The 24,644-nt window shown below is 37.8% G+C and overlaps 1 protein-coding gene across 2 annotated transcripts in view; it reads right to left on the bottom strand.

The window, feature by feature from the left end:
• THADA (THADA armadillo repeat containing) overlaps positions 1-24,644 on the bottom strand; it is a 358,452-nt gene that overhangs the window by 282,421 nt on the left and 51,387 nt on the right. For both annotated transcript variants that reach the window (XM_030800262.1, XM_030800261.1), the window contains one exon: positions 10,727-10,836. In XM_030800262.1, coding sequence (XP_030656122.1) covers positions 10,727-10,836 — 110 coding nt within the window. The remainder of the gene's footprint in view (positions 1-10,726; positions 10,837-24,644) is intronic.

The raw sequence follows: 24,644 nt of genomic DNA, 5'->3' as shown, positions 1-24,644 counted from the left end.
ATATAACCTCAACTGAGTAAGGGTAAGCCTCTGCCAATATCTTTATTTACCAAACAATAATTTACTTACCAAGCACAAGAAGGAAGAAAATCCTTTCCCTTTCCCATAAACACAGACTTTCACTTTGTTAGGTTTAAGAACAAAGTGGCAGCTTAGAAAGGAACAGTATACTTTCTGGGAACAGAAACTTTATGTCCATTTATTTTACACATCCATGAAGTTCCTCATTTTTTCATCCAGTCCCCTCCCCGCTTCCATGCAACTCTATCAAACACACGTGTACTTCATCTGTTCATAATCTTAAAAGTTACCTACTAGGGTCCATAAATATTAATGGACCTTCTATTTTTATATCCATGTGGTTGGAGACTCTCAGAAAACACAAAGATTTTCCAGGGAGCACAAAATCCAAACTCCTCATCCTGGCTCACAAAGCCCTACATATCTGGACAATCTCATTAAACTTCATCTTATACCATTCTGTTCTTTAATACACCATGGATGTTGGCATTAGTGGTTCTCATTGCTTGGAAAGCTCTTCTCCAGAAAAGGTGCTGCTTCTTGCCATTCAGGCCTTGGCTGAAATATTACTTTAGTCTAGTAGGAAAGAATCTTCCTTACCGCCAAACTTTATCACATAAAAACACACACTGCTAGCAGACAGTTTATTATTTTCTACATCTCCATGTATCAAGGACACATTCCTTCCTGTTATTTCTCTATTCCCAGCACCTATAACACGGCCTGGCACCCTATAGGGAGCTCAATAAATATTTGTTGAATAAATGAATGACATATAATTTACTAACTCCATTGAGTATGGTAGTCTAACAAACCAGGCTGACAAAGAAAGAGGGTATAATAACTAGAAAAGAAAGTATAAACAGAAATGTTTTCCAATGAGAAGAAGTGCCACTGTTAGAGCCAGCAGTTGATGCAGCTGCTTAGCTTCCTGTAACAGGTAGAAACACATTCAGCAAATCTCCACATACCAGGGTTATAGTATTTATACAAGAATATTTCCTACTGAAATCCCCAAACAGCCTACCAAAATCAACTCTATTAACCTAACTGCTACCCCAAGAGATCATTTTTTCTCTAAGACCCAAGAACAAAACCAAGTACAGGGTTCAAAAGCAAGTATAGTTCAGGTTCATGTAAAAGTGTTATTTAACCGAGGTTTGTACACCTGTAAACAGAGTAGAAACTATGTTTCATATGAGCAATGTCTCTTGAGTTTTAACCATAGTTATAAAATTTAACTCAAGATGATAACTTTTTCCTTTCTTTCTTAAGGCTCTTTAGGAGATCTCCTCTAGGCCCATAGCTTCATCTATTTCCCCTGTTTGGCTGACTTTCAAACATATACCTCCAGCTGGAGTGAACAACTGTCCCTATTTGCCTAGGACTAAGGGATTTCCCAGAATGCTGGACATTCACTGCTAAAATATTGGGGGAGTCCCAGTTCACACTATCTCCAACCTGGACCCCTCCGCCAATCTCCTGACCTGTATTTCCAACTGTATGCTATCCCGCTAGGCAGCCTCCCAAAACCACCTTTAACTCAGCATGTTTAAAGCATTATTCTCCCTCCCATTGTGCCCTCCTGCTTGCCTTGCTTTTTTTCATTATTGGCATTAATTATTCTTCTCATCACCTAGGATAGACAGTTCAGTGAGTGGATCTTTGTCTTGGTCTTTAACGTCTGTCTTGTAAATTATGTGACTTACTTACCTAATCCCAAAGATTAAAATGCTAGGTTGAAAGTTCCTCTAAGAACAAGGCCCATGTTTTACCAATATTTTTATCCTATCTATCACAATTCCTTATAGAAAGCAATAATCAATAAACTTCCGTTAAACTGCTAACCTCTGAAATGCTATGAAATTCCAGAAAAACATTTAGATTCTAGTGCTGGCTCAATCACCAACTACATGTGTAGCTATAGATAAATCACTTGATTTCTCAGTGCTTTAGAATGAAAATAAAATAAAAATGCTTTGAAAATTCAATGAACATTCCCTGGGTTATATAGAGAAGATAATGACTCTAAAATACTTAAGTACCCAAATTTCCTGATAAGAATGTCCCCAAAACCCCTCATCATGGTCCCAAACAATCCTTAGTCTCTTATTCAAGTCCTCACATCCCTCTCTTACTTCCACAGAGTTATGTTTTCTATTTAGACTCTGGTAATTATGTCTAGGTTCACAGTAACTGTGGCCTACCATATCATATTCTCAATGGTCAAAGAGAGCTCAATCAAACACAGCATCTGGCACACAGTAGATGTTTAAGAAATCTTTTGTTGAATAATTAAATAAGGAGCAACTAGTGCTGGTGCCAGCTGGCACACATTAGCTGTGCCTGCAGGTAGGCATAAAATTGACAAACCAGGTATAAAAAGCAGGGAGCTGGAACTCTAAGTCTTCTCAATGGTGAGGTCACTGTGCCTATAAAAAGCAGAATAGAGTTCTGACTATTCAATGAACCTTCTGTCTGCTCCCCAGCAAGAAAAGATTTCTTTATAAGGAAGTGATTTCAAAACTCCAGGGTTGCTGGTGTTTATGATAATGAAGGAATTGAGAGGTAAAAATGAAACCATGCAAGGTTCCCAAGAACAATACAGCAAACCCTAGTTGTTTGTTTTGGTTCTTCATCACACAATCCAGAGCCTAGCAAGTATATAAAAAGAAAGGTTCTTGAGTGAAACAGTCCTTGGTTCTTTGAGCCAACTCTATGTAGTCACCAACCACAGCCATGGGGAATTCCAAAATCCTGCTTTTGTTAGTGAATGTGTTTCCATTAAATAAGCAGACAGCCTCTGGTCTGAAGGTATTTTGTTTTTATTTGGCTATCTTGTCGAATTAATACAAAATATACAGTGTCTTTAGCCTCTGAATACATTGTAAAATTGCAACCTTCTTAAAAGGGCTTCAAGGTTCATCATAAACAACTCAGTAACACAAAATGTTATTAATCTACAAAATATGGCCAGGCGCAGTGGCTCATGCTTGTAATCCCAACACTTTGGGAAGCCAAGGCAGGAGGATCTCTTGATCTCGGGAGTTGGAGACCAGCCTGGGCAACACAGCACAAGCCCATCTCTACAAAAAATACAAAAAAATTAGCCAGGCGTGGTGGTGCACACCTGTAGTCCCAGCTACTCAGGAAGCTGAGGTGAGAGGACTGCTTGAGCCCAGGAAGTTGACGCTGCAATGAGCCAATATCACACCACTATGCTCCAGCCTAGGCAAAAGAGCAAGACCCTATCTCAAATATTTATACATATATATATACACACACACACACACACACACATACACACATATATCAACAACAACAACAACAAACGGTTTACCAGTTCTCAAGGAAGCTTACTAAAAATGTATCCAGCTTCCCTCAGTCTTTTATATCCGAAATCCTTACTTTCCCAATGAGAACCTAGAAAGCAGCACTGTATGAAGAGTAGAAATTCTTAAAGAGGGAGGGAGGGAGGGAGGGAGGAAAAAAGAAAGAGAAGGAGGGAGGGAAGAAGGAAGGGAGGATGGGAGGGAGGGAAGAAGGGAGGAAGGGAGGGAAGGGAGGGAAGCAATGAAGGGAAGGAAGGGAAGGAAGGGAAAGGAAAGAAGGGAAGGGAAGGGAGGAAAGAGACGGGAGGGAAGGTCGGGAAGGGAGGGAAGGAAGGGAAAGAAAGGAGGGAGGGAAGAAGGAAGGAAAGAGGGAAGGAAAGAGGGCAGGAGGGCAGGCAGGCAGATGCACAAAAAAGAGGTAGGGAGGGCTGGTGTGGTGGCTCACTCGTGTAATCCAGCACTTTGGGAGGCCGAGGCAGGTGGATCACCTGAGATCAGGAGTTCAAGACCGGCCTGGCCAACATGACGAAACCCAGTCTCTACAAAAATACAAAAAAATTAGCCTGGCATATTGGTATGCTCTTGTAATCCAGGTACTCGGGAGGCTGAGGTGGGAGATCCACTTGAACCTGGGAGACAGAGGTTGCAGTGAGCCAAGATTGCACCATTGCACTCCAGCCTGGGCGACACAGCGAGACTCTGTCTCAAAAAAAAAAGGTAGGGGGTTTGTTGTTGTTGTTTTCCTATGCTAACTGCTATGGCCTAAGCCCCTACTAAAAGTAACAGAAGTGAACAGGCCAGGCTATAGCTGGTATTCAGGCCTTTGTATTGTCTTGAGCAGATCACTGAAGCAAATTATTGTTCCATAAACAGATTACTCCAACTTCTATCCACAGAGCTATCTCACTCCCACTGGATAAGTATTCTAAGATAAGAATAAAACCCGCAGACTAAAATCAAATTACATAAGCTGTATACCCAACTAATTGGTCATTAGACAATTATTTTGTACCAATAAATCCGATTCCCTGACTACAAAGTGGCTTTTCAATGGCTTCATCCATCCAACTACATGTAGTAGCACAGAGCTATTTTTAACTTATATTACTATTGCTAACTGAGAAATGTCACCTTCATTTCCTCAAACTCTTTCAGTATGATTTTTTCTAACTTAGAGATTTTCCTAATCTCTAATTATTTCATAAGCTAAATTCCCATTCAACTCCATTCAATCTTTGGTCAAGTATTATATTTATTATTTCAAGGTTCATGTTTATTATTTCAATGAAATTAAACACTAACAGACGTGTGCAGGAAGGTTGTTTGCATGTACGTTTTAAATAGGGAACATAACCCTGAAGCACCAGGAAACTTTAAGCCTGAAAAATGATTTGCCCAAATGAAATCCTGTTAGAAAGCTACATATCAAGAGAAGCCATCTTAACCTCCCTCACCACTATCATACATTATTGAGGCTTACTGCAGGCTAAAACATTAAGGGGCTATTTTGAAGACTTAGCTGCAGGCACAGGCAATAATACAATGACCAAATCTAAATTGAATTACCAATCAGAGGGCCATGGGGAGAAGGACAAGATACAGTGGATTAAAAGAAGTCGTTGCAAGAGGTACCAGATAGGTGGTTCTCTCAATTATTTAATATAATCATTCCCTAAGATCTAGGAGAAAAAATTAATATTAAAAAAATTCTAAAACTTTACTTAAAAAGCTGGCATAGAGGTTACTCACTGAGAACAAAGTCCCTCTGCTATTGTCTAAATGACAAAGTGTTATTATGAAAACTTTTTAAATAGTGTTCAAATATTGAGGAAAAACGGTAATATCTGACTCAACTATTATAGTAGGCTTAAAAATGAAAATAAAAATGCATGAGTCATTAACAAACACTTAGAATGTATACATCAAGACATTCCAGTTTTTTGGAAACCATCATTCTCAGCAAACTATCCCAAGGACAAAAAACCAAACACCGCATGTTCTCACTCATAGGTGGGAATTGAACAATGAGAACACATGGACACAGGAAGGGGAACATCACACTCCGGGGACTGTTGTGGGGTGGGGGGAGCGGGGAGGGACAGCATCAGGAGATATACCTAATGCTAAATGACCAGTTAATGAGTGCAGCACACCAATATGGCACATGTATACATATGGAACAAACCTGCACAATGTGCACATGTACCCTAAAACTTAAAGCACAATAATAATTAAAAAAAAAAAAAGACATTCTAGTTTTCTCTAAATTCTTTTTTTTTTCCCTAAATTCTTTTAATCCACAATAGAAATGGGAAATTAAAAGGATTTTTCTCTCTATAAAGAATATGGCTCCCCAGGCAAGATCGCGCCACTGCACTCCAGCCTGGGCAACAGAGCGAGACTCCGTCTCAACAAAACAAAACAAAACAAAACAAAAAAAAGAATATGGCTCCCCAGGGTGGCTCATCTCTTAGTTAGTCTTTATTTAATTATTCATATTTCAAATAAAATTAATAGGACACTCAGTGAGAAATAGTGTCTTATTTAGACACATTTGCCAAATGAAATGTAAATAAAAGTTTAGGCTGGGTGCGGTGGCTCATGCCCGTAATCCCAGCACTTTGGGAGGCCGAGGTGGGGATACTGCTTGAGCCCAGGAGTTTGAGACCAGCCTGAGCAACATGGCGAAACCCCATCTCTACAAAAAATACAAAAATTAGCTGGGCATGGTGGCAGACACCCGTAAGTCCTAGCTACTTGGGAGGCTGAGACAGAAAGATCACTTAAGCCAGGAGGCAGAAGTTGCAATGAGCCAAGATCATGCCACTGCACTCCAGCCTCGGCAACAGAGATTCTGTCTCAAATAAATTAAATTAAAAATAAAGTTTACCCAAGATTGTATATTCTTTTCAAAGCTGAATGACTCTTCCCCAAATCTTATATATTACATTCTGCATTTATTTCTTTCTCAACTGCATATTCTTTAGAGACTTGGTCTTTCATTCTCCAGAAAGGTAGAAGAGATTATTTTTTCACTATTATATTTAAATTGCTCATTAAAAGTTTTCTGTTGAATTTGAATCATGGTAGCTATAATTAACTGATGAAAGTTTAAATACATATTTAAATGATTTCTGCCCACAGAATGGTTGATGTCCATGAGTCAGTACTAGCATTTTATGACAAAAACTACTAAATGTCACAATTTAATTTTTTCAGGCCAATAATGTGAAAATGATTATAATTACTACAATAAATATCTGTAGATTAAGCTACATTTCAACAAGTAAAGCGATTCGAATATCTGAAGAGTAAGACAACATCAAGCACTAACAAATCTCCCTTCTAGATTTAGAATTATAATTAATGATTTTGTCCCCTTATAGTTAAGTTTGTATCTATGGTTGGACAAATTAAAGTTGGATTCCCAACTTAACGTCCTAGAAGTCTGTTCATTTTCATTAGAAGAACGACTTCAAATAAGAAGATCACAGAAAGTAAACAAGCAAATATGAATGTCATCAAAAAGTTGAATTTAGAGTTTTATGACATTAACAAACTTAACCACTCCAATCAAATGCTCAGACAAGTAATTACGCACAGGCAAGCAATGACGTTTTTTAAGGAGAACAGGAATATTTCACTGACTTCTAAATAGAAAGCACTACATAAGAAAATCAGATTACAGAAAATTAACTCAACACACTATTTGTGTGTTATGTGTGTTGCAAGTGTTGCTTTCAAAACATTCCCAGAAAAAATAACAATGTCTCTATCCCTATTTATTCTTAGATGATTGTTTAATAGTGAAGTCAGTTTATATCTGAAGACATTTTGCATAATCCTATTAAAAACCAATTCAAACAATGTGGGTCATGTTTAACTCTTCAGTTATTTATCCATTAATCTCTTTAAGTGCTTCCTTCTTTAACACAGCTGTAGTTCAAGAGGTGGCCAGCAGTTGGCCTCCATTTCTGTGGATTTTCATGAATGCCCAGATTTCTCTTTGCGAACTTCTTAAATGTTGTATGCCTAAACAACTTTTTCATAACTTAAGAGCTTATAAAACACTTTCAAAAGGGCTCCAAAAGAAACAAATTTTCTTTTAAAAATAAAAACCAAACAAAAGGAAGCCACACACACTGTAAAGATGTTCTCTGCAAAACATTCTGTTCAGCAGATTTGAAATGTCTCTAAAGGGATCAAGAACTACTTGGTTTGAAAGCAACAGTTGAGAACTCCTAACAGGTTGGTTAAAAGCCAACAGTAACAGCCATGAGAAAATCCTTAAAGTAGATTAGGAGTGGCTAAGATACCAGGCATTGGGCCTTCCCTAGTCTCCCCACTCCATTTATTCAGAATGTCTTCAACTGTACCATTCAACCACAGTTATTCAAAAGCCTCTGTCCTTAGTCCTCTGTTCTTTTTTCCTTTCATGCTCACCACCAAAGACTGCAATCTTACTATGATATTTTTGGAGGAAACTCACAAATCTACATCTCTGTTTCTGTTATATCACCCAAACTAATCCCCTATCTCTAACATCTGACTTAAATATTTCCACCAGGGTATGCCATCATTATCTCATACTCAACACATAAAAAACAAAAAAACTTACTCATCTTTATCAAACCATTCCCTCTTTCAACTTCCTTGGTTTTGTTAACATCAACCCCATTTGTCTGGTGACCAAGACTTAGAATCACAGAAGCAACCATGAACTCCCTAGTAACCTCCACTATTCACATTCAGTTGGTTCATATGGCAGATGGCATTTTTCAAAGATGGCTACCACAACATCCCCTATCTGCATATACTTCTACAATATGATCTTGCCACTTTGCCATCAAAAGGTAGATTGAATCCAGGCTGGTCCTAAGATGCACTTAAAAATCAAAGGAATGGACTAAAGCAATGCAATGAGACTTCCAAGGCTAGGTCAGAAAAGATCATACAGCTTCTGGCTGATTCTCTTGGAATACTCTCTCTGGGGGAAGTATGCTGCCATATAAGAATTTCAACCCCAAGACTTCCATGCTGGGGTGAGAGGCCACATGTAGTCCCAACTAGGCCCAGTCTTCTAGCTAGTCCCACCAAGGTGCCATAAATGCGAGTGAAGCTGTCTTAGGTCCCTTGTGACCAGTTCATCTGCCAGCTGAATGCCACCAACTGAACTCAGTAAATACCCTAAGGAAAAATCACCCAGCTGAGCCCTGCCCAAATTCTTGAGATACAAAACCATGAATGTAATAAAATGTGTCCACAGATTTCCTTCTAAGCATACAATACATCATGTGAGGAGTTGTTACTACCTATGTGGGGACAAAAGTTAACTAAAACCCCATGTTTGTCTCTATTCCCAGAGCCATCACCCAAGAGGAGGCCCTCATCACCTCAGATCTACTTTGTTATAACTGATTCCAGGCTCTCCTTACTATAATCTGTATTACAATCTATCTAACCTAACATTTCCAACCAGAAAACTACTTTTACATGCCAACCCCACAACCAACATCAATCTCATGTTTATGCAGAGGTCTTCTTAAATATCTATTTTATTTGACTCATACAACAAAAGCCAGAGATCTGTCAATAGGGCAAATACCCTTTTCCTTAAAGATAAAGAGATCAAAGGTTAGGGAGGTTAACTTTCGTACAATCTCATTGCCAATAAATGGAATGAATATACACAGAACTAAGAGCCAGAGTCACAGATTACTGCTATTCCTCCATTCTATGATGCCTCCTATGATCTATTTCAGAGCAAAAATGTTTGATGCCTCTCTCCATCCCTGCTACAGTAAATCTATTTCCAAGACACTCTATAATTTGGCCTCAATCTATCAACTTGCCTGGTTATTTCCTACGAACTCCACCACTACAGGAAGGATGGCTTATTTATTCACCTTGCTGATTCTAGCCTCTGAACATTTCCTCACAATGTTACCTTCTTTCAACTCATGCATTAGCACAAATTCCACCTCCTCCATGAAGCCCTACCAGCCTATCCCCCACTGCTTTCTCTCTCTGCTATTCCTATATGTTTTATAAATTTCACCCAAAATTTGGCAGTTTTATGTTGTTCAAGTGTGTCGGTCTTACTTCCAGGCTGGTATTCAGTCCACACACATCCATACATAGAGAGACTCTGGGTGCTGTATACAGCCAGTGTTGGTTCTGACCAGTCAGTGCTCACAACATACCTTTTGTTAAATATTTTGAATTTCATCTCTACTTCCTTCTCGAACTAAACCATAAGCTCTTTAATAACAGGAACTTCATCTTATAAAAAAGCATAATATCATCCAAACCAAGCACAGTACTAAGCACACTGCTGGTATTCATACACTCTTGTTAATTGATTTGATGGGAGTGGAGTGTGTTGTATTTTGAGGAAAAAAAAAAGTTCATAGTCATGTCTACACTGGAAACAAAAAGTTGAAAAGATAAAATATTTTCAACATCAGCAGTTTAATGTCAGGGACTTTTTTAACAGTATCATTTAAAGACATTCTGTGCAGCCCATAACTGCCAAAATGTTTTATAAATGTTTTTACCAGGCGTGTGAAAAAAAAAGTTTCAAAAATATTCAAGGAATAGATGTCTTAACAGCCTAAAATAAAATGTTTGCTGAGGCTACAAGGCTGGCAGAACTCTGCTTCATTTCAAAAAGTTTCCAGGCAATGGAAATGTTTTCCTGGAAAATACTACCTTTTATTTAGAGAACACTTGCCATGAACACTTAGTCATTAAGTAATTTAAGGTTTCCTCACAAGCTCTTTGGAGCAAATCTATTATATGAATGAATGAAATTATCTGTAGCTATAATGTCAAGAAATACATTTGGTTAAATATATGAAATCTATCTAAGTAGTTTTCCAGGTAAAAGGAAAATATCTTTTCTACTTTTCAGTCTACTTACTGTTCTTTTAAACTTTTCTGTTAAGATAAAATTATGAAGAAAAAAAACAAAATCCTTAAGTGCTTCTGTAATACAAACCCCAAAAATTGCAAGGCCTGTTTTATTCCAAACATGAAGTAATTTTCAAACAGACAAAACATTTATTTCATTCAATGAAGAAAAAAAACAACAACAACAAAACAGTAATTTCAAAGCTATTTTTAGCAAAATCTTTTGAGTTTGCTTCAAATCACCTTTCAATGACAGAATAATAACTCAGTTTGGACGTTTCAATCAGTTATCTGCAGTAAATCATACAATGAAACCTAAGAAAACAATTTCTTCCAAGAGTTTTGTAGTCAACGAGGTCTTATTCTTTTAAACATCAAAAGACACAACTAAATTCTACTCCAAGCATATGCGTTGTATATTTAGTCTTTTTAAAACGTACACAAAAGGATATTTGTTTTACCTGTTTAGTACTTCAGTGAGTTTCACAAAACCAGTATAAGCCAGTTCAAATGCTCCTCTGTGCCTGGACTGCAAAAGGTGTTGTTTAAAGTAATCTCCTATTTCTTTTACCTTTAAAAAAAAGCAAAAACAAATGTCCGATTTATGTTTACATTCGCAAGTGTATTTATATCAATAACATTCTTTAGAACCCAGGTCTAGGGGTCCATTCATTTAGCACTTACCATATGACAGAACATGTTTTAAGCATTTTTTTTTTTTTTGAGATGGATTTTCGCTCTGTTATCCACGCTGGAGTGCAGTGGCACAGTCTCAGCTCACTGCAACCTCCACCTCCTGGGTTCAAGTGATTCTCCTGCCTCAGCCTCCCAAGTAGCTGGGATTACAGGCACCCACTACCAAGCCCGGCTAATTTTTGTACTTTTAGTAGAGATGGGTTTCACCATTTTGGCCAGGCTGGTCTCTAACTCCTGACCTCAGGTGATCCGCCCACCTCGGTCTCCCAAAGTGCTGGGATTACATGCGTGAGCCACTGTGCCTGGCCATTTTAAGTTTTTTTGTTGTTGTTTTTTTAACAATAGCTCATCTAATCCTCACAATAATTCCATGAAATTAGTACTATCATTATCTCTACTTCACAATTGGAAAACTGAGGCCAAGAAAGGCTAAGAAACTTATCCAAGGTCAGACAGCAAGAAAGCAATGGAACCAGAACATGAAGCCAAGCAGTCTGGCTCCAGAGTTGACCATCTTTAACTGCTCAACTAGAACTGCCTTCCTATGTCATATTCACAAACCTCAGTGTGTTTTCTGTTACAGCTCATGTTATTCAACTACAACAGAAAATCACACAAAGCGACAACACTCACACACATAGGTCTAGGTTAAATAATTACCTTTTTTCTTTCTTTTAAAATGTTTTTTCTTTTTTATTGTGGTAAAATATACATATTTATCATTGTAACCCTTTTTAAATGTACAATTAAGTGACACAAGTACATTCATACTTTTGTACAACCATCACCATCATGCATTTACAGAACTTTTCATCTTCCCAAATGGAAACTCCATACCCATTAAAAAATAACCCGTATTACCTTTTAGAGACATAAAATTGTTAATGACAATGCAAGATGTGGTGCAAAGGACCTCCTGAAAAATTACTAGGCTTCACTTCAAGACAGAACCATGGAATTTGCCAGAATGTCACCCAATGGCTTTCCTACATGCTGTCTTTCTCCACACAAGATTAGACAAATAACAAATATGACTTTTTTTTTTTTTTGAGACAGGGTCTAGTCTTGCTTTATCACCCAGGCTGGAGTGCAGTGGTGCAATCATAGCTCACTGTAACCTCAAACTCCTAGGCTCAAGGAGTTTGAGGTTACAGTAATACTCCCACCTTAGCCTCCTGAGCAGCTAGGACTGTAAGTGTATGTCCCCACACCCACCTAATTTTTTAATTTTTTGTAGAGACAGGGTCTTACTATGTTGCCTAGGCTTAAGTACAGTGGCTATTCGCAGGTGTGATCATTGTGCACTACAGTCTCCAACTCTTGGGCTCAAGGAGTCCTTCTGCATCAGCCTCCCGAGTAGCTGTTAACTGCAGGCATGCAACACTGTGGCCGGCCAGATTATTTACTTTAAAGAAAACAAAATTGACAATTCGTTGTTGACTAAGGTTTTGAATACAATTAACTTTTTTTTTTTTTTTGGTGGGGCTTTGGTAACTCTTTTTTTTTAATTTTATTATTATTATACTTTAGGTTTTAGGGTACATGTGCACAATGTGCAGGTTTGTTACATATGTATCCATGTGCCATGTTGGTTTGCTGCACCCATTAACTTGTCATTTAGCATTAGGTATATCTCCTAATGCTGTCACTCCCCCCTCCCCCCACCCCACAACAGTCCCCGGAGTGTGATGTTCCCCTTCCTGCGTCCATGAGTTCTCATTGTTCAATTCCCACCTATGAGTGAGAACATGCGGTGTTTGGTTTTTTGTCCTTGCGATAGTTTACTGAGAATGATGTTTTCCAGTTTCATCCATGTCCCTACAAAGGACATGAACTCATCATTTTTTATGGCTGCATAGTATTCCATGGTGTATATGTGCCACATTTTCTTAATCCAGTCTATCGTTGTTGGACATTTGGGTTGGTTCCAACTCTTTGCTATTGTGAATAGTGCCACAAAAAACATACGTGTGCATGTGTCTTTATAGCAGCATGATTTATAATACTTTGGGTATATACCCAGTAATGGGATGGCTGGGTCAAATGGTATTTCTAGTTCTAGATCCCTGAGGAATCACCGCACTGACTTCAACAAGGGTCGAACTAGTTTACAGTCCCAACAGTGTAAAAGTGTTCCTATTTCTCCACATCCTCTCCAGCACCTGTTGTTTCCTGACTTTTTAATGATGGCCATTCTAACTGGTGTGAGATGGTATCTCACTGTGGTTTTGATTTGCATTTCTCTGATGGCCAGTGATGATGAACATTTTTTCATGTGTCTGTTGGCTGCATAAATGTCTTCTTTTGAGAAGTCTGTTCATGTCCTTTGCCCACTTTTTGATGGGGTTGTTTTTTTCTTGTAAATTTGTTTCAGTTCATTGTAGATTCTGGATATTAGCCCTTTGTCAGATGAGTAGGTTGTGAACATTTTCTCCCATTTTGTAGGTTGCCTGTTCACTCTGATGGTAGTTTCTTTTGCTGTGCAGAAGCTCTTTAGTTTAATTAGATCCCATTTGTCAATTTTGGCTTTTGTTGCCACTGCTTTTGGTGTTTTAGACATGAAGTCCTTGCCCATGCCTATGTCCTCAATGGTATTGCCTAGGTTTTCTTCTAGGGTTTTTATGGTTTTAGGTCTAACATGTAAGTCTTTAATCTATCTTGAATTAATTTTTGTATAAGGTGTAAGGAAGGGATCCAGTTTCAGCTTTCTACATATGGCTAGCCAGTTTTCCCAGCACCATTTATTAAATAGGGAATCCTTTCCCCATTGCTTTTGTCAGGTTTGTCAAAGATCAGATGGTTGTAGACACGCGGCATTATTCTGAGGGTTCTGTTCTGTTCCATTGATCTATGTCTCTGTTGTGGTACCAGTACCATGCTGTTTTGGTTACTGTAGCCTTGTAGTATAGTTTGAAGTCAGGTACCATGATGCCTCTAGCTTTGTTCTTCTGGCTTAGGATTGACTTCGTGATACGGGCTCTTTTTTGGTTCCATATGAACTTTAAAGTAGTTTTTTCCAATTCTGTGAAGAAAGTCATTGGTAGCTTGATGGGGATTGCATTGAATCTATAAATTATCTTGGGCAGTATGGCCATTTTCACGATATTGATTCTTCCAACCCATGAGCATGGAATGTTCTTCCATTTGTTTGTATCCTTTTATTTCATTGAGCAGTGGTTTGTAGTTCTCCTTGAAGAGGTCCTTCATATCCCTTGTAAGTTGGATTCCTAGGTATTTTATTCTCTTTGAAGCAATTGTGAATGGGAGTTCACTCATGATTTGGCTCTCTGTTTTTCTGTTATTGGTGTATAAGAATGCTTATGATTTTTGTACATTGATTTTGTATCCTGAGACTTTGCTGAAGTTGCTTATCAGCTTAAGGAGATTTGGGGCTGAGACAATGGGGTTTTCTAGATATACAATCATGTCATCTGCAAACAGGGACAATTTGACTTCCTCTTTTCCTAATTGAATACCCTTTATTTCCTTCTCCTGCCTGATTGCCCTGGCCAGAACTTCCAACACTATGTTGAATAGGAGTGGTGAGAGAGGACATCCCTGTCTTGTGCCAGTTTTCAAAGGGAATGCTTCCAGTTTTTGCCCATTCAGTATGATACTGGCTGTGGGTTTGTCATAGATAGCTCTTATTATTTTGAGATATGTCCCATCAATACCTTATTGAGAGTTTTTAGCAGAAAGGGTTGTTGAATTTTGTCAAAGGCCTTTTCTGCATCTATTCAGATAATCATGTGGTTTTTGTCTTTGGTTCTGTTTATATGCTGGATTACATTTATTGATTTACGTATGTTGAACCAGCCTGGCATCCCAGGGATGAAGCCCACTTGATCATGGTGGATAAGCCTTTTGATGTGCTGCTGGATTCGGTCTGCCAGTATTTTATTGAGGATTTTTGCATCAATGTTCATCAAGGATATTGGTCTAAAATTCTCTTTTTTGGTTGTGTCTCTGCCAGGCTTTGGTATCAGGATGATGCTGGCCTCATAAAATGAGTTAGGGAGGATTCTCTCTTTTTCTATTGATTGGAATAGTTTCAGAAGGAATGGTATCAGTTCCTCCTTGTACCTCTGGTACAATTAGGCTGTGAATCCATCTGGTCCTGGGCTTTTTTTGATTGGTAAGCTATTGATTATTGCCACAATTTCAGAGCCTGTTATTGATCTACTCAGAGATTCAACTTCTTCCTGGTTTAGTCTTGGGAGGGTGTATTTGTCAAGGAATTTATCCATTTCTTCTAGATTTTCTAGTTTATTTGCGTAGAGGTATTTGTAGTATTCTCTGATGGTAGTTTGTACTTCTGTGGGATCGGTGGTGATATCCCCTTTACCATTTTTTATTGCATCTATTTGATTCTTCTCTCTTTTCTTCTGTATTAGTCTTGCTAGTGGTCTATCAATTTTGTTGATCTTTTAAAAAAAACCAGCTCCTGGATTCATTAATTTTTTGAAGGGTTTTTTGTGTCTCTATTTCCTTCAGTTCTGCTCTGATTTTAGTTATTTCTTGCCTTCTGCTAGCTTTTGAATGTGTTTGCTCTTGCTTTTCTAGTTCTTTTAATTGTGATGTTAGGGTGTCAATTTTGGATCTTTCCTGCTTTCTCTTGTGGGCATTTAGTGGTATAAATTTCCCTCTACAACTGCTCTGAATGTGTCCCAGAGATTCTGGTATGTGGGTGTCCATTTTGGATCTTTCCTGCTTTCTCTTGTGGGCATTTAGTGCTATAAATTTCCCTCTACACACTGCTTTGAATGTGTCCCAGAGATTCTGGTATGTTGTGTCTTTGTTCTCGTTGGTTTCAAAGAACATCTTTATTTCTGCCTTCATTTTGTTATGTATCCAGTAGTCATTCAGGAGCAGGTTGTTCAGTTTCCATGTAGTTGAGTGGTTTTGAGTGAGTTTCTTAATCCTGAGTTCTAGTTTGATTGCACTGTGGTCTGAGAGACAGTTTGTTATAATTTCTGTTCTTTTACATTTGCTGAGGAGTGCTTTACTTCCAACTATGTGGTCAATTTTGGAATAGGTGTGGTGTGGTGCTGAAAAAAATGTATATTCTGTTGATTTGGGGTGGAGAGTTCTGTAGATGTCTATTAGGTCTGCTTGGTGCAGAGCTGAGTTCAATTCCTGAGTATCCTTGTTAACTTTGTCTCATTGATCTGTCTAATGTTGACAGTGGGGTGTTAAAGTCTCCCATTATTATTGTGTGGGAGTCTAAGTCTCTTTGTAGGTCACTAAGGACTTGCTTTATGAATCTGGGTGCTCCTGTATTGGGTGCATATATATTTAGGATCGTTAGCTCTTCTTGTTGAATTGATCCCTTTACCATTATGTAATGGCCTTCTTTGTCTCTTTTGATCTTTGTTGGTTTAAAGTCTATTTTATCAGAGACTAGGATTGCAACCCCTGCCTTTTGTTGTTTTCCATTTGCTTGGTAGATCTTCCTCCATCCCTTTATTTTGAGTCTATGTGTGTCTCTGCACGTGAGATGGGTTTCCTGAATACAGCACACTGATGGGTCTTGACTCTTTATCCAATTTGCCAGTCTGTGTCTTTTAATTGGAGCATTTAGCCCATTTACATTTAAAGTTAATATTGTTATGTGTGAATTTGGTCCTGTCATTATGATGTTAGCTGGTTATTTTGCTCATGAGTTGATGCAGTTTCTTCCTAGCCTTGATGGTCTTTACATTTTGGCATGTTTTTGCAGTGGCTGGTACCAGTTGTTCCTTTCCATGTTTAGTGCTTCCTTCAGGAGCTCTTTTAGGGCAGGCCTGGTGGTGACAAAATCTCTCAGCATTTGCTTGTCTGTATTTTATTTCTCCTTCACTTATGAAGCTTAGTTTGGCTGAATATGAAATTCTGGGTTGAAAATTCTTTTCTTTAAGAATGTTGAATATTGGCCCCCACTCAATTCTGGCTTGTAGAGTTTTGGCCGAGAGATCCACTGTTAGTCTGATGGGCTTCCTTTTATGGGTAACCCGACCTTTCTCTCTGGCTGCCCTTAACATTTAAAAAAATTAACTTTTAAGCCAATTAGGCTTTTATACCATTAAATTTGGTGACTATTGTCTTTTAAAAATCAAGATTTTGTATAAAACTCAGGACCAAAGCTGTAACCAGCTATCTCTTGATCCAGGTCTCCCCAGCAGATCACAGGATGGTAAAAAACAAGTTGTCCCAAGGTATCTCAGATGTGCTTACCTAGAAACACCTCCTATCTCAGCATAGGGACTAGATTAGTATTCTGCACACATTAGAGACAATAAACAGTAGAGTAAGTAGTTAAACATGTCATCATGGGCAAGTATCTCAGTTTCCTCATCCATAAACTAGAGATAATACCAGTATTTAGGACATAGATTGTTGTATTAAAATAAGTAATAAATTGAAAAGTTCAGAACAGGCCCATAACCTATAATCCAATTCAGTTCAATATGAGTTCTGACTAGGGTTCTAAATAGAGGAAAACTAAAGACATAATCCACACTCAAAGTACATCTGATTATAAAGACATAATAAGTGATACACATGGAGAAACAAGAATCAGATAGGAGACTATCAAAGAACCAAAAAAGCAGAATATAATAAATTTTTTTTAAAAAATTCTAACTCTTTAGTATCCCAAAGAGTGACAGGTCATGCTCTTCAGTTAGTTTTCCTGTAAAGATCTAATGATACTCTTCATTTTAGTATCTTTTAAAGACCACATACTACTAGTTGTCAAGAGCCACAGTCAGGTAAGCCTTATTTTATCTTCAATGTAGTAATTTCAGAGCATAGTTTGAACAGAATTATCAAGGCTTAAATCCGAATTAAACCCCTAAAACAGGGCTGAAGCCCAATAATCCTATAAAATAAGTAACTCATGATAGCCAGCTTAAAAAAAAATACTAATACAAAATAAGGACTAGAAGAAACACCAGTTAGCTTATTTGTAATGACCATCATTTCGATTATTAGAGAAACGAGATTTCTAAGAAGGTACTTAAAGACATAGAAAATAAAAACAGAAAGTCAATGAGATGAGGTTTCTCTAACTTCCTTAATTTTTTTCCCAAAATGTTGCAGATATTAAAACATACTTCAGGAAAACATAAACTTTGTCATTACTGACAAAGTGCTTCTCTGTGGATTTACAACAGTTCATAATTTACTCCTTAGGCAAAGATCAGATTTTCATTGCTTCCTTTATTCAAACTCCCTTCAAAGAGGTCTAAAACAAAAAGCATATAATAAAAATCAAAGACCTCAGAAGTATGACCAGTGGGTGGTCTTCTCAAGGATGGACCTCAACCCTAGGTATTCCTGGCACAGAAAACAGAATGACGTTCTAAGGACAAAACTGAGATGTAAGCAGTTTTTCCTCATTTCATTTTGCACTTAATAATTTCCGAATAAACCCACATAGCTAATACCTAGGCTTATTATCTTTTTTCCTTTTGAAGATAATGTAAAATTCCTGTTAGACAAGTCTTTCTTTAGCACCATGTAAAATGCTTTGCAGCTTAATGCTGTGGTAGATAGAAAAGATGAAAACAAGATGCCTGTCCTCAGCAGGCTTTTATTCACTTCAGTAAAGAAAACCAACGTTGTCTGGTGCCCATTAGAAGCATAAATTCCAAAAAATGAAAGATCCTTTTGCACTGGAATAATGAGAAAAGACTTCACATCCAGAACTTGAACAGGCTATCATAGTACTTGGGTGGACCAAAATGAAAGAGGGTAATTAACATGAGAAGAGGCTGGGAGACTAGAATGAATACACCAACATTAAGTAAGTGCGTGCTAGCTACCAGCCAGATACTTTGCTAGGTCTTTTCATATCAATGAATGAGCATACACAGACAAGGGTAAGTAAACCTGGCTGAATGACCTAGAAGTTTCGTGCTAGAAAACAGTAAGGACAAGGCTACAAGGAAGAGATGAATCCAATTACAAATGACTAGTGGGCTTGGCAGTGTAGTCCATGAGCAGCTGAACAGAGAAGAAAGACCAGGCTGACAGCCTCCCAGTGGATAATCAGACTACATGAAACAGATTTAACTCAAACCACTTACAAAATTAATAACAATAGAATCAGAAACAATTTCGAAATTTGATTTTTAAAATGAAAATCTCTGAATTTTCATTTTAAAATGAAAACCTCTGAAAACTCCAACTCAATTGCCTATTAGATACCACTGAGTTTCTATTTAAGGTTCACAAAATGGATAATGGATGTACAAAATAATTTTTTAGAGGTAACTATTAATTTTTATTGCATTTTTTTCTAGTCTTTTCCTTTTTTTGACTCATAATTTTTTTTAAAAAACCTCTTAGCAAACTTGGAAGAGACAAAAACTTCCATAACATCATAAAGAATACCTATAAAAACCCAACAGGCAAACATCACAGACAATAGTGTAGGGTTTTTGTGTGTGTGTGTGTGTGTGTGTTTTTAATCCTCTTTAAAATCAGGAACAAGATAAGGATTCCTACTGTCACAACTTCTACTGAATTCTGTTCTGGAGCCCCTATCCAGCACAATAAATAAGAAAAAATGAAAAGTGTAAAAAATATGAAAGAGGCCAGGCACGGTGGCTCATGCCTGTAATCCCAGCACTTTGGGAGGCTGAGGCTGGTGGATTGCCCGAGCTCAGGAGTTCGAGTCCAGCCTGGACAACACAGTAAAACCCCCGTCTCTACTAAAATACAAAATACTAGCCAGGAGTGGCGCCATGCGCCTGTAGTCCCAGCTACTCGGGAGGCTGAGGCAGGAGAACTGCTTGAACCCAGGAGGCAGAGGTTAAAGTGAGCCAAGATTGTGCCACTGCACTCCAGCCTGGGCAACAGAGCGAGACTCCGCCTCAAAAAAAAAAAAAAAAAAAAAAAAAAAAGGATGGTTCAACATACACAAATCAATAAACATGATTAAACGTGATCCATCACATAAGCAGAACCAATGACAAAAACCACATGATTATCTCAATAGATGTAGAAAAGGCCTTCAATAAAGTTCAACACCCCTTCATGCTAAAAACTCTCAATAAACTAGGTATTGATGGAACATATCTCAAAATAATAAGAGCTATTTATGACAAACCCATAGCCAATATCATATTGAATGGGCAAAAGCTGAAAGCATTCCCTTTGAAAACCGGCACAAGACAAGTATGCCCTCTCTCACCACTCCTATTCAACATAGTATTGGAAGTTTTGGCCAGAGCAATCAGACAAGAGAAAGAAGTAAAACTATAAAAATCCTAGAAGAAAACCTATGCAATACCATTCACGACATAGGCATGGGCAAAAACTTCGTGACTAAAATACCAAAAGCAACTGCAACAAAAGCCAAAACTGACAAATAGGATCTAATTAAAGAGCTTCTGCTCAGCAGAAGAAACTATCATCAGAGTGAACAGACAACCTACAAAATGGGAGAAAATTTTTGCAATCTATCCATCTGACAAAGGTCTAATATCCAGAATCTGCAAGGAACATAAAAAAATGTACAAGAAAAAAACAAACCACCCCATCAAAAAGTGGGCGAAGGATATAAACAGACACTTCTCAAGATATTTATATAACCAACAAATATATGAAAAAAAGCTCATCATCACCAGTCATTACAGAAATGCAAATCAAAACCACAATGAGATACCATCTCATGCCAGTTAGAATGGTAATCATTAAAAAGTCTGGAAACAACAGATGCTGGAGAGGATGTGGAGAAATAGAAACACTTTTACACTGTTGGTGGGAGTGTAAATTAGTTCAACAATTGTGGAAGACAGTGTGGCGATTCCTCAAGGATCTAGAACCAGAAATAATATTTGACCCAGCAATCCCATTACTGGGTATGTACCCAAAGGATTATAAATCATTCTACTATAAAGACACATGCACACGTATGTTTACTGCAGCACCATTTACAATAGCAAAGACTTGGAACCAACCCAAATGCCCATCAATGATAGACTGGATAAAGAAAATGTGGCACATATACACCATGGAATACTATGCAGCCACAAAAAAACAATGAGTTCACGTCCTTTGCAGGGACTTGGATGAAGCTGGAAGCCATCATCCTCAGCAAACTAACACAAGAACAAAAAATCAAACACCGCATGTTCTCACTCATAAGTGGGAGTTGAACAATGAGAACACATGGACACAGGGAGGGGAACATCACACACCGGGGCCTGTCGGGCGGTGGAGGGCAAGGGGAGGGAGAGCATTAGGACAAATATCTAATGCATGCAGGGCTGAAAACCTAGATGACAGGTTGATAGGTGCAGCAGACCACCGTGGCACATGTATACCTATGTAACAAACCTCACGTTCAGCACATGTATCCCAGAACTTAAAGTAAAATAAAAATTTAAAACAAAAAACTCTTATTGTTTGCAGGTGACATTATGGACATATAAACTACAAATAATCCACAAATGATTAAAATAATACAGTTTAGTAATATGGATGAATATAAGATAAATATTTAAAAAGCAGTTATATTTTTACAGCCCAGAAAGATAAAGTTCAAAAATGTAATTTTTATAAAGATGGATTTACAATAACATCAAAAATTAAAATGCACCTTGAAATAATTTAATAAAGACATGTAAACCCTTTTATGGAGACAGATTTTTTAAAGCATTTTTAAAAATTCTTTTTCATTGACAAATAATTATCCATATTTATGGGGTACACAGTAATGTTTCAATAGATATAATAAACAGTGATCAGATCAGAGTAATCAGCTTATCCATCATTTCAAACACTTATCATTTCTTTGTGTTAGGAACATTCAACATCCTGCTTCTAGCTGTTTGGAATTATTTATATATATATATTATTGCTAACTATAGTCATCCTACTGTGGTAAAGAACACTAGAGCTTATTCTTCCTATCTCGCTGTAATTTTGTATCCTTTCACAACTCTACCTATCTCCACCCTCTCAACTACTCTTCCCAGCCTCTAGTATCCTCTGCTCTACTTTTTACTTCTTTGAGTTCAACTTCCACATGTGTGAGAACATGCAGTGGTTAATTTTCTGTTCCTGGCTTATTTCACTTAACATAATGTCCTCCAGTTCCATCCATGTAGCTGCGAATGACAGTATTTCATTCTTTATTATGGCTAAATAGTATTCCACTCTATATATACCACATTTCGTTATCCATTCATCTGTTGTTGGACACCCAGGCTGATTACGTACCTTGTCTATTTTGAATAGTGCTGCAATAAACATGAGATTGCAACACTATTCAATCATGGGGTTGCAGCACTCTATCTCTTCAATATACTGATTTCCTTTTCTTTGGATAAATGCCCAGTAGTGGGATTGCTTGATCATACGGTATTTCTATGTGCAGTTTTTAGAGGAATCTCCACACTGTTCTCCATAGTAGCTATACTAGTTTACATTTCCACCAATAGGGTGTAAGAGTTCCCTTTTCTCCACATTCTTGCCATCACTTGTTATTTTTTTGTCTTTTTGGTAACAGCCATCCTAACTGGAATGAAATGATATCTCATTGTGGTTTTGATTTGCATTTCCCTGATTTGTGATGTTGAACATTTTTTCATCTATTTGTTCATCATTTCTATGTTTTTGAGAAATCTCTGTTCAGATCATTTGTCCTTTTTTTTTTTTCTTTTTTTTTGCTGTTGAGATGTTTGAGGTCCCTGTACATTTTGGACATTAATCCTGTCAGATGAATAGTTTACAAATTTTTTCTCCATGCTGAAGTTTATCTTTTGGCTCTGTTGTTTCCTTTGCTGTGCAGAAGGTTTTTAGTTTGATATAATCCCACTTATTTTTTGTTGTCTATGCTTTTGAGGTCTTATTTATAAAAATGTTTTCCCAGGCCAGGCGGTGGCTCATGCCTGTAATCCTAGCATTTTGGGAGTCCACGTCAGGCAGATCACCTGAGGTCAGGAGTTTGAGATCAGCCTGGCCAACATGGTGAAACCCCATCTCTACTAAAAAAATACAAAAATTAGCCGGGCAGGGTGGCACATGATTGTAATCCCAGCTACTCAGGAGGCTGAGGCAGAATAGTTTGAAGCCAGGAGGCAGAGGTTCATCTGAACCCGAGACAGCGCCACTGCACTCCAGCCTGGGCGACACAGCGAGACTCAAAAAAAAAAAAGAAAGAAAAAATATTTTCCCAGATCAATGTCCTGAATAAATACCACTATTCAAGTAGTTTTATAGTAGTCTTTACCATTTATTGTTTTGAAGCTCTTTTATCCATTTTGAGTTAATTTCTGTTTTTTGTTTTTCTTGTTTGTTTTTTTGTTTTTGAGACTGAGACTTGCTCTGTCACCAGGCTGGAGTGCAGTCGCGCCATCTCAGCTCACTGCAACCTCTGCCTCCTGGGTTCAAGCGATTCTCCTGCCTCAGGCTCCCAAGTGGCTGTGACTACAGATGCACACCACATGCCCAGCTAATTTTTGTATTTTTAATAGAGACAGGGTTTCACCATGTTGGCTAGGATGGTCTCGGTCTCTTGACCTTGTGATCCGCCCGCCTCGGCCTCCCAAAGTGCTGGGATTACAGGCATGACCCACAGTGCTCAGCCTATTCATTTTGAGTTGATTTTTGTATAAAGTGAGAGGTGGGTCTAGTTTCATCCTTCTGCATATGAAGAAAGCATACTCAGTTTTCCTAGCACCATTTATTGAACAGACAGTCCTTTACCCAATGAGTGTTCTTGGAGCCTTTATTGAAAATCAGTTGGCTGTAGATACATTAATTTCTGGGTTCTCTATTCTGTTCCACTGGTCTACGTGCCTGTTTTCATGCCAGTACCATACTTTTTTGTTGCTACAGGTTTGTAGTATATTTTGAAGTCTGGTAGTATGTTACTTCCAACAAAATAATTTTTAATAACATACATCTCAGGATTTTTATAAAGGAAATTAAGATCAAAATGCAAGAAAAATACAGTGATTTCTGTTCTTAAAATTTAAAGAACAGAAATTTAAATTCTAATCACTTATCTTTTTAAAATTAGCATATCCTACTCCTAACTTTTCATAAAAAGTATCTCTATAGGGAAATTAACATGTTTTATGGACTCACAGGGTATAAATTTCCACAGGGGAAGAAGGTACATGCCATGTTTCCAGGCATGTATAAATCACCAACAGACTAATTAGCGGATCTAAATGCTCATCTAAAGCATAAAACCCATAAAAAACAAATATAAATGTATTTTAAATCTACCCTTTATCTAGACAAGGTAAATTCTGAAATGTACTACTCATACAAAGTAATTAAACACAGTTCTCTTACTTGTAAAATGGAGCTAACACTAGAACCTACTTCACAGGATTATTGTGAGAAATAAATAAGATTATGCATTCAAGTGTTTATCAGAGTACCTGGCAAAGAGTAGCAAACAATAAATGTCCATTTTATTTTTATTTTATACTATAAAGTAGTGAGACTTAATCCCTAAGCCTTAATTTGAATTCTGACTTTAAGACACAGCCACTTTTTTTTTTTTTTTTTTTTTTTTTTTGAGTCGGAGTCTGGCTCTGTCACCCAGGCTGGAGTGCAGTGGCGCAATCTCGGCTCACTGCAAGCTCCGCCTCCCGGGTTCACGCCATTCTCCTGCCTCAGCCTCTCCGAGTAGCTGGGACTACAGGCGCCTGCCACCACGCCCGGCTAATTTTTTTG

The sequence above is a fragment of the Nomascus leucogenys genome, chromosome 19, assembly GCF_006542625.1.
Source record: "Nomascus leucogenys isolate Asia chromosome 19, Asia_NLE_v1, whole genome shotgun sequence".
Taxonomy (NCBI): Eukaryota; Metazoa; Chordata; class Mammalia; order Primates; family Hylobatidae; genus Nomascus; species Nomascus leucogenys.
Note: the sequence above shows the minus strand (reverse complement) of the source record. Positions and strands in the feature narration are given on the sequence as shown.